Source organism: Leptodactylus fuscus, chromosome 8 (genome assembly GCF_031893055.1).
Source record: "Leptodactylus fuscus isolate aLepFus1 chromosome 8, aLepFus1.hap2, whole genome shotgun sequence".
Taxonomy (NCBI): domain Eukaryota; kingdom Metazoa; phylum Chordata; class Amphibia; order Anura; family Leptodactylidae; genus Leptodactylus; species Leptodactylus fuscus.
Genome location: NC_134272.1, coordinates 35467693 through 35483191, shown reverse-complemented (window position 1 = coordinate 35483191; position 15499 = coordinate 35467693). Strand labels below are relative to the sequence as shown.

General features: G+C 43.1%; 1 protein-coding gene across 1 annotated transcript; it reads left to right on the top strand.

Moving 5' to 3' along the window:
• Positions 1 to 1154: 1154 nt before the first annotated feature.
• On the top strand, positions 1155 to 14188 carry LOC142216520 (gamma-crystallin M2-like). Its single transcript, XM_075284391.1, has 3 exons — positions 1155 to 1273; positions 12939 to 13181; positions 13872 to 14188. Exons 1-3 carry the CDS (start codon positions 1265 to 1267, stop codon positions 14145 to 14147), a joined length of 528 nt encoding a protein of 175 aa, XP_075140492.1. The 5' UTR covers positions 1155 to 1264; the 3' UTR covers positions 14148 to 14188.
• The last annotated feature ends 1311 nt before the right edge of the window (positions 14189 to 15499 follow it).

Below are 15499 nucleotides of genomic sequence, written 5' to 3'. Positions count from 1 at the left end.
GCTACATATGGACACCAGCAGTCACCTTTAAAAACCCATTCAAATGAATGGGTATTAAAGCTGACTGCGGGCAAGCCGTCCCCTGTCCAGTTTCTCTGAGGTTTAGAATGGAAACCCCAGGGCGGACAGCGACGGTAGTGTGAATCCAGCCTTACTGATGACTATCAGTTACTGTCTGTTTTAACTCATTGAAGTCAATGGAAGGCTTTTTTTCCATGTGGATTCGGACATGGATTCAGCGTCAAAATCAGCGCCAAAAAACTCAGTGTGAACGGACCTTTAGAAGAGGTTTACAGGTCTTCCTATATACATACTCATGTGAAAAAAAGCTGCCAATCAATGTGTGTAAGCATGGGGATAAAGGGTCAGGGCTCATAGACTTTCTCTATGTGTTCTGGCAAAATTTAAGCCACTATGTGAATACTCTAGAAAATCATATAAAACTATATGCTCGAGTATAAGTCGACCTGAATATAAGCCGAGGCCCCTAATTTTACCACAAAAAACTGGGAAAACTTATTGACTCGAGTATAAGCTGGGGGGGGGGATGCAGCAGCTACTGGAAAATTTCAAAAATTAAAATGGTCGGAGTTTTTGGGTGCAGTAGTTGCTGGGTGCTGGGAAAGGAGAGGGGGTGTTTTGTTTGTCTGTCTGCCCCTTCCCTGAGCTTGAGGACTGATTTTTCTTCCCCCCACTTGGAATTCAGTCTGGCTGAATATAGGGTATCTGCAGTGCTCCTATTAACCCCTTCCCGATGGAACAGGAGCACTGCAGATCCCCTATATTCAGATACCCTAAATTACATATATTTTCTTCATTTGTTAGTTATAGTAAATGCCCAGTACATGTAACTCAGTAAAAGCTAATAAAGTCCTTTTTTCGATTTCTAAAACATTGTCACACATTTTGTGCTTTCTAACTTTCCTGCTTTTTATCATTTCCACTGTCTATCAGATGTGATCAATGTCGACCTCAGCAGAGAATGTGCTGACAGATTTCATTCCACCGGCCAGATTCAGTCCTCGATAATAGAAAAGCAAAATCAGCAAATAACACATCCTAAGTAAAGCGATTAAAGAAATGATGTAAATGTGAACAAAACCTGTCTACTCCATTAATCTGTGGCCCAAATAAAAATAAAAAGTTCATGAATAAATAACAATGTTATATGCAGAGCGTTGGCTTTCTAAATAGACTATTTAAAGAGTAGAAAATCATTTTGCCAGTGGTTCCTGCAGTGGTCATTGTTCAGTCGGGTTTCAGGATGGGAAAGGTAATTCTCAATATTATATATTTAATGTTACTCATTTTAATTCATTATATTTTAATATGTTTAGGCTTTACAAATTATATTCAGAACAAATTGTAAAGAGGCATTCCTATTAAAGTTATAAAAATAGCAACATAGTATAACTGGTGCAAATAAAATAACATTAGCACCAAGCAGAAATGCAGTAATTTCTAGCCACAATCCAAAGATGGAGTCTGATAAATGTGGTGTTCTGATTCTAGAACTTAAATTACATGATTGTACAAAACAAAAACATAGTTACATAGGAAGAAAGTTTCACTAAAAATGACATATATCCAACTTGTAAAGTATCACCAGAGGAAAAAAAAACTCATTAAATAAAAGTTGTTTTTCCTCATCCAATTATGGAAATTAAAATAAATCTCAACAACCATTCTCCAGAAATATAGAACTATAACCTGTAATATTGTTATACAGAAGAATGGCATCCAGGCCCCTTTGGGTGAATTCCCCATAACAACTCATCCCGGCAGATTGTTCCATAACCTCAATCTTGTTACAGTAAAGAAACCTTTCCTCCAAATGCAGAAGATGCCTTCTTGTTACAATTACAATCCCAGGTATTAAAGAGGACCTTTCGAGTCTTCTGGTACTTGTGGTATTATATATCGCTAGAGAGATAACAGTGTACTGAATTCAGTGCACTTCTGGCTTCCTCGATGTGCGTCTGGGTGCAGGAGATATTGGTGCTGTTAGTTTCAGCACCAATATCTCTTCACTGTCAGAAGGACAGGCATTAAAGGGGTTGTCCCGTCACAAGGATCCTATCTACACTGCTTGTTAATGTGGATGTAAGACTTTTCCTAAATACACTGCTTCAGCAAAACTGCTTTGTTTGTCCACTATCTTACTTTATTCAATTCATTGTTGACACAGCCCTTGACTTATCTGCTCAAAAGTCAAGTGATGTATCTGCTGCTCTCAGGGGGGAGGGAGGAGGGGCTAAGTGCACGGGAGCGAGCCTGTGTTTCTAGCTATTCCTGTGTCTACACCACGTGACCTAGCTTCCTGCTATCAGATAGGGGAGAGGAGCTGCTTTCATTTCTGAACTCGTCTTCTGTTCTCCCAGTTATCAGGCTAGCTAATTCAATTGTGTTCAATATGGCAGAGACAGGCAGACTCTGTATGTAACACAGAATGGAGTTGCTCCTCCCTGTACTTCATAGTCCAATATTGTGCATATAGTGTTATTTGAGGACCTTTGATGACATCACAGGCCCTTCAGCCGCCCCATAGGATCATGCTATGTGGTGGGCGGAGCTACACATTAATTTGGGGGTGGAGCTAAATGGCAGGTTGCATATTAAACCCCCACCCACCAAATGATGCAAAAAACCAGGAAGAAACAAGATTTTACAGCAGTGAAGACTGGAGAGTATGCGACGTGGGAATACCCCTTTAATGCTCAGCATCATCATTGGGCGGTAAGGAATGTGCCCGCAGACAGTATTCTTCCATAGCATTGTAGTGTCAGAGGGGGCATTCCTTACTGCCTAGAGATGACACTAAGCTTTAAGGCCCGCCCTTCTGACAATGAAGGGATATCAGTTCTGAACCTAACAGCATCACTATCTGTAGCTACCAGGCACATACCTTATAGCTTAATTTTCCAGCTTTCCAGCAGTACATAAAACTACAGGTGCCAGAGGACACGGAAGGTCTTCTGAAAAAGATCATAAAAAAAAAATTCTCTGTGTGGACCGTTGATATATTTAGCTATAAATTCATCCCTCAACCACATATTTTTAACTAAATAGCAAGAATTGTATTCCCTTGTTAACTTTTGAATACATCTCCACTGTCTTTATGTTTAAGTAGTTTAATTGCTTTATTTATTGCTGCCTTTTCCTTTCTATTTATCTGCTTTGGTTTTCTTCTGTTTCTAACCCATTTACTCTCATATAACTTTGTACTGTTTAGTGCATGCACCATATAAAGCAGCATCATATAGATAGTGGTTTTCTTCAGATGACTACAAATAGTTCTCAAAAATGGTGCACATTCTATATAAATGAGCTGTATTATATGTTATAATTTTGTATGTACCAGTTTGGCTGCATTCATTATATCTGTTTTAACAGAGACATTTAGGAAGTGCTATGAATGGCATAATAATATATAATGAAATATTATGGGGCACATAGGGACACAGTAGCCATGGCGGAATTGTACTTGTGCTTGACTGAGGGCATTGTTATTTTTGAGCTTTTTGGGGTGCATTATATGCAGAGGTGAACCTGCCCTTTTCGCTGCCCAAGGCGGCCCGACAGAAAGCCGCCCCCACACCCCCGGGAGGAGGGGGCAGAGAAGAGGGGGCGTGGTGGAACGAAGGGGATGGGGCAAAGCGAAGGGGCAGGGCTTAGCGGTGTTCGCAGGCAGAGAGAGGACCTGCTTTCTGCCTGAGCGTGAGGGGAGGCCGCTGGAGCAGCGCTGCTCCAGCGACCTCCCCAATCCACCGCTCGGTGCGAAGCCAGACCAGGACAGCTTGTCCTGGACTGGCTTAGGTAAGCAAAAATGCCGCCCTCCCTGGAGCCCTGGCATAGCTCCGCCGGAAGCGGTCGCTTCAGGTCGCCTCATGGGAGGTGCGGCGCAAATGATGTGATTTATTAGGGAGCACTATTGGTAGGGTACTGCTTACAGTGCGGACTGTGTGTTTGGTACTGTTTACTGTCTTTTACTATAGAACAATATTCTGGGTCACTTAAACCAAAAATATTTGTGGCAAACTTAACATTTCCTAATTGTTAAAAAATGTCATAGTAATCTGGAACACGTGAAAACATTTATGACTGTGAGTGACTACATTAATAGAAGATCTTACCTGTGAGCCATTAGATTTATTCATCATGCATACTGCCTATCACTGGTGCAGAGTAGTACTTCATTTTTTCAGTCTGCAGTGTATGAGCTCTACATGGTAACTATATTATATCACAGTATGGTGGTAATATTCATAGACAATACGGTTGTGATAGTGGTGCTGTTTTTATTTATAAATAGTATGATTGTACATTACTTAGTTACAGTATGTTAGTCACTGTAAATAGTACAACCATATTGTTACTAAATATCATCAGTCACTGTATGCTGCTTTTATTTAGTCACCATATGGTTTTAGGAAGAGTTAAGATGTGGTATTTAAACCTTGCAGGTACTATAGTCATGTAGTACAGACTGGTTAACCCACTTATCTTCCTTTTTGGGTTTTGTTGTGACTTCTTGGATTTGACTTTGGCTTGGACTCTGACTCTCCTCTTATACTCGTTTTGGCTTCTCCTTACACTCCTGGTATGACCTCAGCTTGTTTTTAATCACTCCCTTAATCCTCCTTATAGTAACTTATTTTGTGGTTTATCTCTGCACTTGTCTTACATGTGTCTTGGCTTTATCACCCGAGCGGTCAAGTCCATACTGCCTTGCAGTGTACGATGATGAAAACATTGTAGGTGTCTTAGAGTATGTTCACATACTTGCACATTCCACGCAAGTGCATCGGCATCCAGTCGTGGCATTCTGCTCTGGATTAAGCCCAAAGAATGGGCCTAATTGGGAGAGAGCCTCACACCGCAGACGCCGCAGCTAAGTCAGCCACGGAATCCACAGCAAGATAGGGCATCTCGCTTCTTGTTTCCACTACTAGCTAGCGGAAAAAAGAAGTGAGCAGCTCCCATTTACTTCAATAGGCTTCAATTGAAGTAAATGGGAGCCATTTTTGGAGCAGGATTTTGAGGCGGATTCCGCTTCAAAATCTGCTCCAAAAAACTCAGTGTGAACATACCCTTAGACTCCACATTTCAAGATAGTGTTGGCAGCAGTTAACCTGCAGAATTCAGACCTAACCTGTTCCTATGGCATTTTAGGGAATAGCTCTACCTGGGAGTTGCATACATTGCAAATCCATAATGCCATGGTTTAAATCTGACTTTTAGATCTCTACTTGCTGTTTTTCAGTAGGAAGCTTTATAGTTTACGCACAGTGGAAAAAAATCTGTCATTGTCATGCAATACACACACAGGTGTACAATTCATGAACAGACAAATCTTTGACTGGCCTGTAGGGCCACGTTTAGATAAGACAAATCTGTTGCAGAACTTCCTTGTAAATTCCACCCTAAAGGCTAAGACCCCATGTTGCAGAAACACAACTTTTTGGTTGCAGATTTTGTTATGTTTTTTTTTTTAGCCAAAGCCAAAAATGGCTACAATAGGAATGGAAAATATCTAGGAATCTCTTATACTTCTCCAGATTGCCCAATCCACTTGTTACTTGAAAAAAGGTAACAAAATCTGCAACAAAAAAGCTGTGTTTCTGCAACATGGGGCTTTAGGCTGAAAATTCATTAAATATTAAAGGGGCTCTATCAGCAAAATTATGCTGTATGAGTCCCACATATGCGTGAATAGCCTTTAAAAAGGCTATTCAGGCACCGCTAATCTTATTTTATTGGTTCAAATCCGGCGCGTGCGCAGTATCGCTTGCCTCAAGGACATGAGCGTACTGCCATTGAGAAAAATGGTGCCGGATTTGAACCAATCCCACCGGAAGAAGAGGACGATGAAGTCGGGGAATAGCCAGGACAGGAGGGCGTCACTGAAAGAAGAAGAAAGAAGAGGAAGGTGAGCCAGAAGATGTCGGACAGTGCAGACCGCCCACCGTGCACGATAAGTATAATTTACATATACGTTTTTATGGTTTTATGTTAAAACGCGGGGGGGTTAAAATAACATTAGCGGCGCCTGAATAGCCTTTTTAAAGGCTACTCACGCATATGTGGGGCTTATACAGCATACTTTTGCTGATAGAGCCCCTTTAAAGCAATACATTTCTAAAATATAACTACTAGAGATTAGAGATGAGCGAACAGTGTTCTATCGAACACATGTTCAATCGGATATCAGGGTGTTCGCCATGTTCGAACCGAATCGAACACCGCGTGGTAAAGTGCGCCAAAATTCGATTCCCCTCCCACCTTCCCTGGCGCCTTTTTTGCACCAATAACAGCGCAGGGGAGGTGGGACAGGAACTACGACACCGGGGGCATTGAAAAAAATTGGAAAAAGTCATTGGCTGCCGAAATCAGGTGACCTCCATTTTAGACGAATAGTGGATTTCAAATCCGGGTCATATGAGAATGTGAACTTTGTGACTATGAGACAGGGATAGCTGTACAGGCAGGGATAGCTAGGGATAACCTTTATTTAGGGGGGAATGTTATTAAAAATAACTTTTTGGGGCTCTATCGGGTGTGTAATTGTGATTTTTGTGAGATAAACTTTTTCCCATAGGGATGCATTGGCCAGCGCTGATTGGCCGAATTCCGTACTTTGGCCAATCAGCGCTGGCTTTGCTGGAGGAGGCGGAGTCTAAGATCGCTCCACACCAGTCTCCATTCTGGTCCGACCTTAGACTCCGCCTCCTCCAGCAGAGCCAGCGCTGATTGGCCGAATTCCGTACTCTGGCCAATCAGTGCTGGCCAATGCATTCTATTGGCGTGATGAAGCAGTGCTGAATGTGTGTGTTTAGCTCAACTACACCGGTAGAGTAGTTGAGCTAAGCACACAGATTCAGCTCTGCTTCAATCAGCGCTGGCCAATGCATTCTATTAGCTTGATGAAGCAGAGTGTGCACAAGGGTTCAAGCACACCCTCGGCTCTGATGTAGCAGAGCCGAGGCTGCACAAGGGTTCAAGCGCACCCTCGGCTCTGATGTAGCAGAGCCGAGGGTGCGCTTGAACCCTTGTGCAGCCTCGGCTCTGCTACATCAGAGCCGAGGGTGCGCTTGAACCCTTGTGCACCCTCGGCTCTGCTACATCAGAGCCGAGGGTGCGCTTGAACCCTTGTGCACACTCTGCTTCATCAAACTAATAGATTCAGCTCTGCTTTTATCAGCGCTGGCCAATGCATTCTATTAGCTTGATGAAGCAGAGTGTGCACAAGGGTTCAAGCGCACCCTCGGCTCTGCTACATCAGAGCCGAGGGTGCGCTTGAACCCTTGTGCAGCCTCGGCTCTGCTACATCAGAGCCGAGGGTGCGCTTGAACCCTTGTGCACACTCTGCTTCATCAAGCTAATAGAATGCATTGGCCAGCGCTGATTGAAGCAGAGCTGAATCTGTGTGCTTAGCTCAACTACTCCACCGGTGTAGTTGAGCCAAACACACACATTCAGCACTACTTCATCATGCCAATAGAATGCATTGGCCAGTGCTGATTGAAGCAGAGCTGAATCTGTGTGCTTAGCTCAACTACTGCACCGGCGTAGTTGAGCTAAACACACACATTCAGCACTGCTTCATCACGCCAATAGAATGCACTGGCCAGCGCTGATTGGCCAGAGTACGGAATTCGACCAATAAGCGCTGGCTCTGCTGGAGGAGGCGGAGTCTAAGATTGCTCCACACCAGTCTCCATCTGGTCCGACCTTAGACTCCGCCTCCTCCAGCCGAGCCAGCGCTGATTGGCCGAATTCCGTACTCTGGCCAATCAGCACTGGCTAATGCATTGTATTGGCGTGATGAAGCAGTGCTGAATGTGTGTGTTTAGCTCAACTACACCGGTGGAGTAGTTGAGCTAAGCACACAGATTCAGCTCTGCTTTAATCAGCGCTGGCCAATGCATTCTATTAGCTTGATGAAGCAGAGTGTGCACAAGGGTTCAAGCGCACCCTCGGCTCTGATGTAGCAGAGCCGAGGCTGCACAAGGGTTCAAGCGCACCCTCGGCTCTGATGTAGCAGAGCCGAGGGTGCACAAGGGTTCAAGTGCACCCTCGGCTCTGCTACATCAGAGCCGAGGGTGCGCTTGAACCCTTGTGCAGCCTCGGCTCTGCTACATCAGAGCCGAGGGTGCGCTTGAACCCTTGTGCACACTCTGCTTCATCAAGCTAATAGAATGCATTGGCCAGCGCTGATTGAAGCAGAGCTGAATCTGTGTGCTTAGCTCAACTACTCCACCGGTGTAGTTGAGCCAACACACACATTCAGCACTGCTTCATCACGCCAATAGAATGCATTGGCCAGAGTACGGAATTCGGCCAATCAGCGCTGGCTCTGCTGGAGGAGGCGGAGTCTAAGGTCGGACCAGAATGGAGACTGGTGTGGAGCGATCTTAGACTCCGCCTCCTCCAGCAGAGCCAGCGCTGATTGGTCGAGTTCCGTACTCTGGCCAATCAGCGCTGGCCAATGCATTCTATTAGCCCGATGAAGTAGAGCTGAATGTGCGTGCTTAGCACACACATTCAGCTCTACTTCATCGGGCTAATAGAATGCATTGGCCAATCAGCGCTGGCCAATGCATTCTATTAGCGTGAACTGAGTTTGCACAGGGGTTCTAGTGCACCCTCGGCTCTGCTACATCAGATTGCTACATCTGATGTAGCAGTGCCGAGTGTGCATCAGATGTGTAGTTGAGCAGAACTGGCTCAGCACTGCTAAGTCTCTGTATTCGCATAGGAATGCATTGGCCAGCCTTCAGCCAATCAGCGCTGGCTCTGCCGGAGGAGGCGGAGTCTAAGGTCGGACCTGAATGGAGACTGGTGTGGAGCGATCTTAGACTCCGCCTCCTCCAGCAGAGCCAGCGCTGATTGGTCGAGTTCCGTACTCTGGCCAATCAGCGCTGGCCAATGCATTCTATTAGCCCGATGAAGTAGAGCTGAATGTGCGTGCTTAGCACACACATTCAGCTCTACTTCATCGGGCTAATAGAATGCATTGGCCAATCAGCGCTGGCCAATGCATTCTATTAGCGTGAACTGAGTTTGCACAGGGGTTCTAGTGCACCCTCGGCTCTGCTACATCAGATTGCTACATCTGATGTAGCAGTGCCGAGTGTGCATCAGATGTGTAGTTGAGCAGAACTGGCTCAGCACTGCTAAGTCTCTGTATTCGCATAGGAATGCATTGGCCAGCCTTCAGCCAATCAGCGCTGGCTCTGCCGGAGGAGGCGGAGTCTAAGGTCGGACCTGAATGGAGACTGGTGTGGAGCGATCTTAGACTCCGCCTCCTCCAGCAGAGCCAGCGCTGATTGGTCGAGTTCCGTACTCTGGCCAATCAGCACTGGCCAATGCATTTCTATGGGGAAAAGTTAGCTTGCGAAAATCGCAAACTGACAGGGATTTCCATGAAATAAAGTGACTTTTATGCCCCCAGACATGCTTCCCCTGCTGTCCCAGTGTCATTCCAGGGTGTTGGTATCATTTCCTGGGGTGTCATAGTGGACTTGGTGACCCTCCAGACACGGATTTGGGTTTCCCCCTTAACGAGTATATGTTCCCCATAGACTATAATGGGGTTCGAAACCCATTCGAACACTCGAACAGTGAGCGGCTGTTCGAATCGAATTTCGAACCTCGAACATTTTAGTGTTCGCTCATCTGTACTAGAGATGAGAGAACAATAAAATGTTTGAGTTTTGATATTCGTTTCGAGTAGCCCCTCAATATTCGGCTACTCGAATCGAATATCGAACTCTATTATAGTCTATGGGGAAAAAATGCTCGTTTCAGGGGTAGGCAACGTTCAATCAAATTATACTTACCAAGTCCACGAGTGAGGGTCGGGCTGGATCCTCTGAGAAGTCTTCTCCGTACAGCGTCCCCGCGGTATCTTCCGGCTTTGAATTCACTCTGCCAGGCATCGGGCCTGGGCAGAGCCGACAGCGCATGCCCGCACTACAAGTGGACATGCGCAGTCGGCTCTGCCCAGGCCCTATGCCTGGCAGAGTGAATGAAGAGCCGGAAGACGCCGTGGGGAAGTTGCACGGAGAAGACTTCTAAAGGTAGGAGAAGAACCAGCGTTGATTGGCCGACAGTATAGCATTCAGCCAATCAATGCTGGTTCTGCATCAAACTTTTCCATTTGAATAGCGAGTGGTACTTGATCGAGTACGAGTATTTCGAATACCGTAGTATTCGATCGAATACCTACTCGATCGAGTACTACTCGCTCATCTCTAATAACTACCTGTAGAAGAAAATATCTGCACAGGTTTTCCAGCTTACATGGGTCCTGTCAAGACTGTTTGTTTAGCATTATGTACAAAAAAATATCTTATGAAACAGGGCACACCGTAAGTTACCCGAGAACAGTTATATGGGCAATTCCCTTCTCCTGGAATTTTTTATTTTTTTACAGTTACAGATTATGAAAACAGTTATATATTCCTTACACATCACACAAATAGACTAAGCAGAAACAGGGTGGAAATATTAGCAATACAAAAAATTTAAAAAAATTATATATGAAATATTATGTAGTTAAATCTTTTAAAATGATTCATTCACTATGTGGCCTTTCTAAAATATGTTAAGCATACTTAGGATGGAAATATATAGTGTGCTATATCTTCACAGTAAAGGAGCAAGTTTCAACTTTTTAAGTTGTTGGCTTTTACTGCTAATATTTTTTTTTCACATACAACTGCGGTATTATCATAAGAAATTATTTCTGATATCAAGGTGGTCTTATAGTTGTCTTTCAGTATGTTGTTCATTTTTTACCCCATGAATAATTGCTACATTTCTTATTTGGGCAGAATGGGTCCTCAGCAATAAAATACCAAAACACACTTCTGCCACGTCCTGCAACAGCCTTAAAGGTCTCTATAGCCCCAAGGTAGTGATATCTAGTCGTATATTACAGCTACCCAGTAGGAGAGACCAAGTGACCATACCTTTTTGAGATATTTCCAGGCTCAGGAACAAACATGCTCCAAAAACACACATATCAGTCAAAATTCTGTTTTCTTCAGATAGCAAGGATACATTAATGTTATTTGTAATATTATTCGTAAGCAAGTGGATCAAATGAAAATATTCAATAAAGAGAAAACCTAAGCAATCAACCAGGTCAACAACTATAATCAAAGTCCTAGAGATCTGTAAGGGAATAGCTAGAGGAGTAATTCCCCAGTAACTGCTGGAAAACCCTGGAGAGAGAGGCACAACAAGACAGTGAGCCCTAAGCTGAACCCACTGCTGCCCCTACCTGCTTGCCTCACTGGACTAGGCGGCAGAGGAAAACTGGTCAACAAAGCCCTTTCTGTATAGATGACAACACAGAATGCAGACAAGACAAACAACACAAAAGGGAGGTCAGTTAGCCAAGGGTACAGTAACGGTCGAGGAATGCAGTATAGAATCAAATCCAAGAGAATAGTCAATAGGGAAAGCCAGAGGTCAGAGGTCAGTAATACAATGGTAGCAGAAGAGGAGCTTAGCAGGGACAAAGTCTAAGGACAGAGTCAATAGCCAGCAAGTCTATGTGGGCTGATGGCCTGAATATAGGAAGCCAAAGACCCACCCTAGGCTTGATTGGTAGACAGGCTGTCCATTACACAGGCAAGGCTAGAATTAACCATTTGAGGAACAGAGAGAAACAAGGTGCAGGAGATGGGTGTGATGGAAATACAATTACAGAGATAGGCAATAGAGCAGTGTTCACACAGTGCAATGAAAAACTCTAAGCAAGGAATCAAACTGCGCTTGCCTCGTGTACCGCAGCATGAGAGAGGAGGGTGGCACAGAGATCCGAACAGGCGGAGACTTAACACCCCAGAGGAAAGGCAGGATTGACAAAAAGGTATGACATGGGGAAATAAAGGCATGCCTCTATAGCAAACTATGCCCAAGGGCCAAGGACAAGACTGGGAGAGTATGGGTCATACCCCATTATCACACCAGAAAACATAATCTAAGTCTTGATAGGCATCTCAATACAAACCCAGTGCAGCCGAGAACTACATTCACAAATGGCAGATAGCTGGGCCATTGGCACTGCCTGAAACTACTTAAGAATGTAAGAAACCCCCAACCCACCCCACAGTCCAAGGGGCATTAGCAGATTTACTTGCCTTATAAGGTTCTGGGGATAATATCACTCCTTAAGGGTAAGGGGCCACATTGTGGCTCAGTGGTAAGCACTGCAGCCTTGCAGCGCTGGAGTCCTGGTGCTCAAATCCCACCAAGGGCAAGAAACCATCGGCAAGGAGTTTGTATGTTCTCCCCGTGTTTGCATGGATTTCCATCCCATATTCCAAAAACATACTGATAGGGAAAAATGTACATTGTGAGCTCTATGTGGGGCTCCCAATCTACATTAAAAAAATATATATATATCACTCCTTAAGGAGAGACCATCTTCACAGGCGTATGGAGACTTACAAAGCCATTTTTGCTCCACTGGGGGATTATGGGAAATATGCAAATCTGTTATTCAGAATGTAATTAGGAAATCAGTGCCTGTGTTTATAAGTAAATTGGTGAAATGCCATACATTGGCATATGAATCACCTCCGAGTTTACCTTAGTTCTTTCATAATGCTATTGGTACCAAAGTAACTAAGCTGCATGTCCCTAGCATCTTCAAGATGGTATTTGTGTCTTCTATTGACAGTGCAAGCTTAGACATAGGATGTTCATAGCTCCCATATATTTTCTCTATCTTTGCTGAAGGCTTTTTAGAACCTGTAGAGGACACAGACAACAAGGATAAGGTAAGCCCTAAAGTACTTCATAGACTTCTTAGACCAATATATAGCAGTGTACATAATTTATCCAATTTGTTTAGGAAGTGGACATCTCTCTTAATATATTGGTTTGACCTAAAGTGAATATATTTGTACTTTTTGCCGCAGATTGTTTTCTTTGAGGACAGAGACTTCCAGGGTCGATCCTATGAATGCAGCTCAGACTCCTCAGATTTACATGCCCATGTAGATCAGTGCAACTCCATTCGGGTAGAGAATGGCTGCTGGATGATCTATGAGTGTCCCAACTATATGGGATATCAGTATTATTTGAAGAAGGGAGAATACCCTGATTATCAGAGGTGGATGGGTGTCAACAACTGTGTCAGGTCATGCCGCATGATTCTGCCAGTAAGTGATTTTTTTTTATATTCCTCTAAATATAATTATAAGTAGTCAGTAAAATGGGCTTTGGGTTATAAACAGAGTAAGGTCCCGTTCACATCTGCATTTGATATTCTGTTTGGGAAGTCTGCTTGGGGATGCCCCAAATGGAATATCGAACGCATTAAAAAGCAGTGAGCAGTGAAAGTACATGGACCCCATAGACTATAATGGGGTCCGTGTGTGTTCCACGCTGTGTCCGCACAAGTCATGCAGAAAGAAAAGTACTTCAAGAACTACTTTCCTCTCTGCATGACTCATGTGAACACCACACAGAAAACACACAGACCCCATTATAGTCTATGGGTCCATGTGCTTTCACTGTTGACCATTGTTTAATGCTTTCGGCATTCCGTTTGGGGGTTCCCAAGCGGACACCCTAAACGGAATACCAAAGATGTGAACCAGGCCTAAATGATTTTCCATTTAATGTTGGAAGCCAGATTTGTAGGTTACTGAATCGCATTACTCATCATGTGATCACACATAAAAAATTCAGAAAAAGTCCTGACTAAACTTTGCTAGATATATTGATAGATCAATATCATATTTGTATGTTTGAGCTAGATGGAGTCTATTCATGGGCTTGGCTGTAGACAAGGGGTCACTGCTGTTTTCAGATTGTACATTGACATTTATATCCTTTGTTTTTTAAAGCACCAAGGATCCCAGCAGATAAAGATCTATGAAAAAGAAGACTTTAAGGGTCAAACGATGGAAATATCAAATGACTGTCCCAATGTCCACGAACGGTTCCAGTATAAAAATATCCATTCTTGCAATGTCATTCAGGGAAACTGGATCTTTTATGAGGAACCCAATTTCAAAGGAAGGCAATATCTGCTCAGGCCTGGAGAATACAGGAGGTTCAGTGACTGGGGGGCTGTCAGTGACAGAGTTGGCTCTTTCAGGCCCATCCTGGATAGCTATTAATTCAATCAGGATTTCTGAAATAAATGTAAAATTGTAACCACGAGTAATATATATGATTGGAATTCTTTTTTTCTGATAACATCTTACTGTAAATTCAGCATGTAGCCTAGCAGTTAAAAACTCACTGAAGGCCAAGTATTCACTTTTTAGTACTCCACTCTGCTTATAAGAAATGATCATTGATGTCCATGACCAGAGATAACTCAGATGACAGACTCCTGAGATAGTGGCGGTAGCAGCTCAGGAACCTGTTATAGAAAGGGGCTCACACTGACCCCCATCTGCTCCCCACCTCTATGAACAGATCATGGGTTGCCAATCAATTGTCATGAAAGCCGTGAGCCTTGACTTAATAAAAGAATTACACAAGCTTTGCAGAATATTGCATAAATAAGCCATCAACATTAATGTCTCCCAGATTGATTAAAATATTTAAAAATATATATATATATATATATATATATATATATATATATATATATATATACAGAAAAAATCAGAGTGCCCAAAACACTATTTTTTGGTCATCCCCTTAAAAAAATTGAAAAAGAGTGACAAAAAAGTTCTATACATCCCATAATATTAGTACATAAACTAGGGCTCAACTTGCAAGAAAGAATCCTATTAATATAGCCTTACATATTGTAACATTATTCAGTGGTCTATCAGAATGGTTAAAGTCATAAAAGGATACTAGTCATTTTTTCAGTTTAATTTTATACATTTTTCACATTTAATGACATGTCCAGTTAATTATGAATTTATATTTATATTTATCATAGTGACCTGTACATTTGTTTTATATATTGAGCAATTTGTCCATTTTATCTTTTATTCACTTTTATATGACTTCTTTTACCCTTTGTGAGTTACACTATATTTTACTATACATTTATCTCCCCTGTGGTTTTAATCTTTTGCCCATTACATTATCGCAGGCGCACAATGGTCCTTATCTCCATATCTATGGTTTTGGCGATGCATCATCAGAACATGTGCTGTTGGCCCTGATGGCGCACACGCTGTCTGTTCTACATGACGGCTAGAACAAGTTGTAGTGACTGTCCATTACGCAGCCACAGTCACATATTTTCGTGCAAGTGCAGTGGGAATTCTAGGACGCCAAGCATCTTCCATCTCGGAGATGGCGCCTTAAAAGTTTTTAATTGATTTAATACATTTCTTTTTGGCCTGACACTCCTAAGCTATCAGCTTTTAAACCTATATGTGTATTTTCACCACTCCAACCCATGGAATATCTAATACGATCCTAGACCCATCCATGAAGGAGAATGGTTACAATCAGTTATGTGTATATATTGCCAAGGTTTTATCTATGATTCACTTGTTAA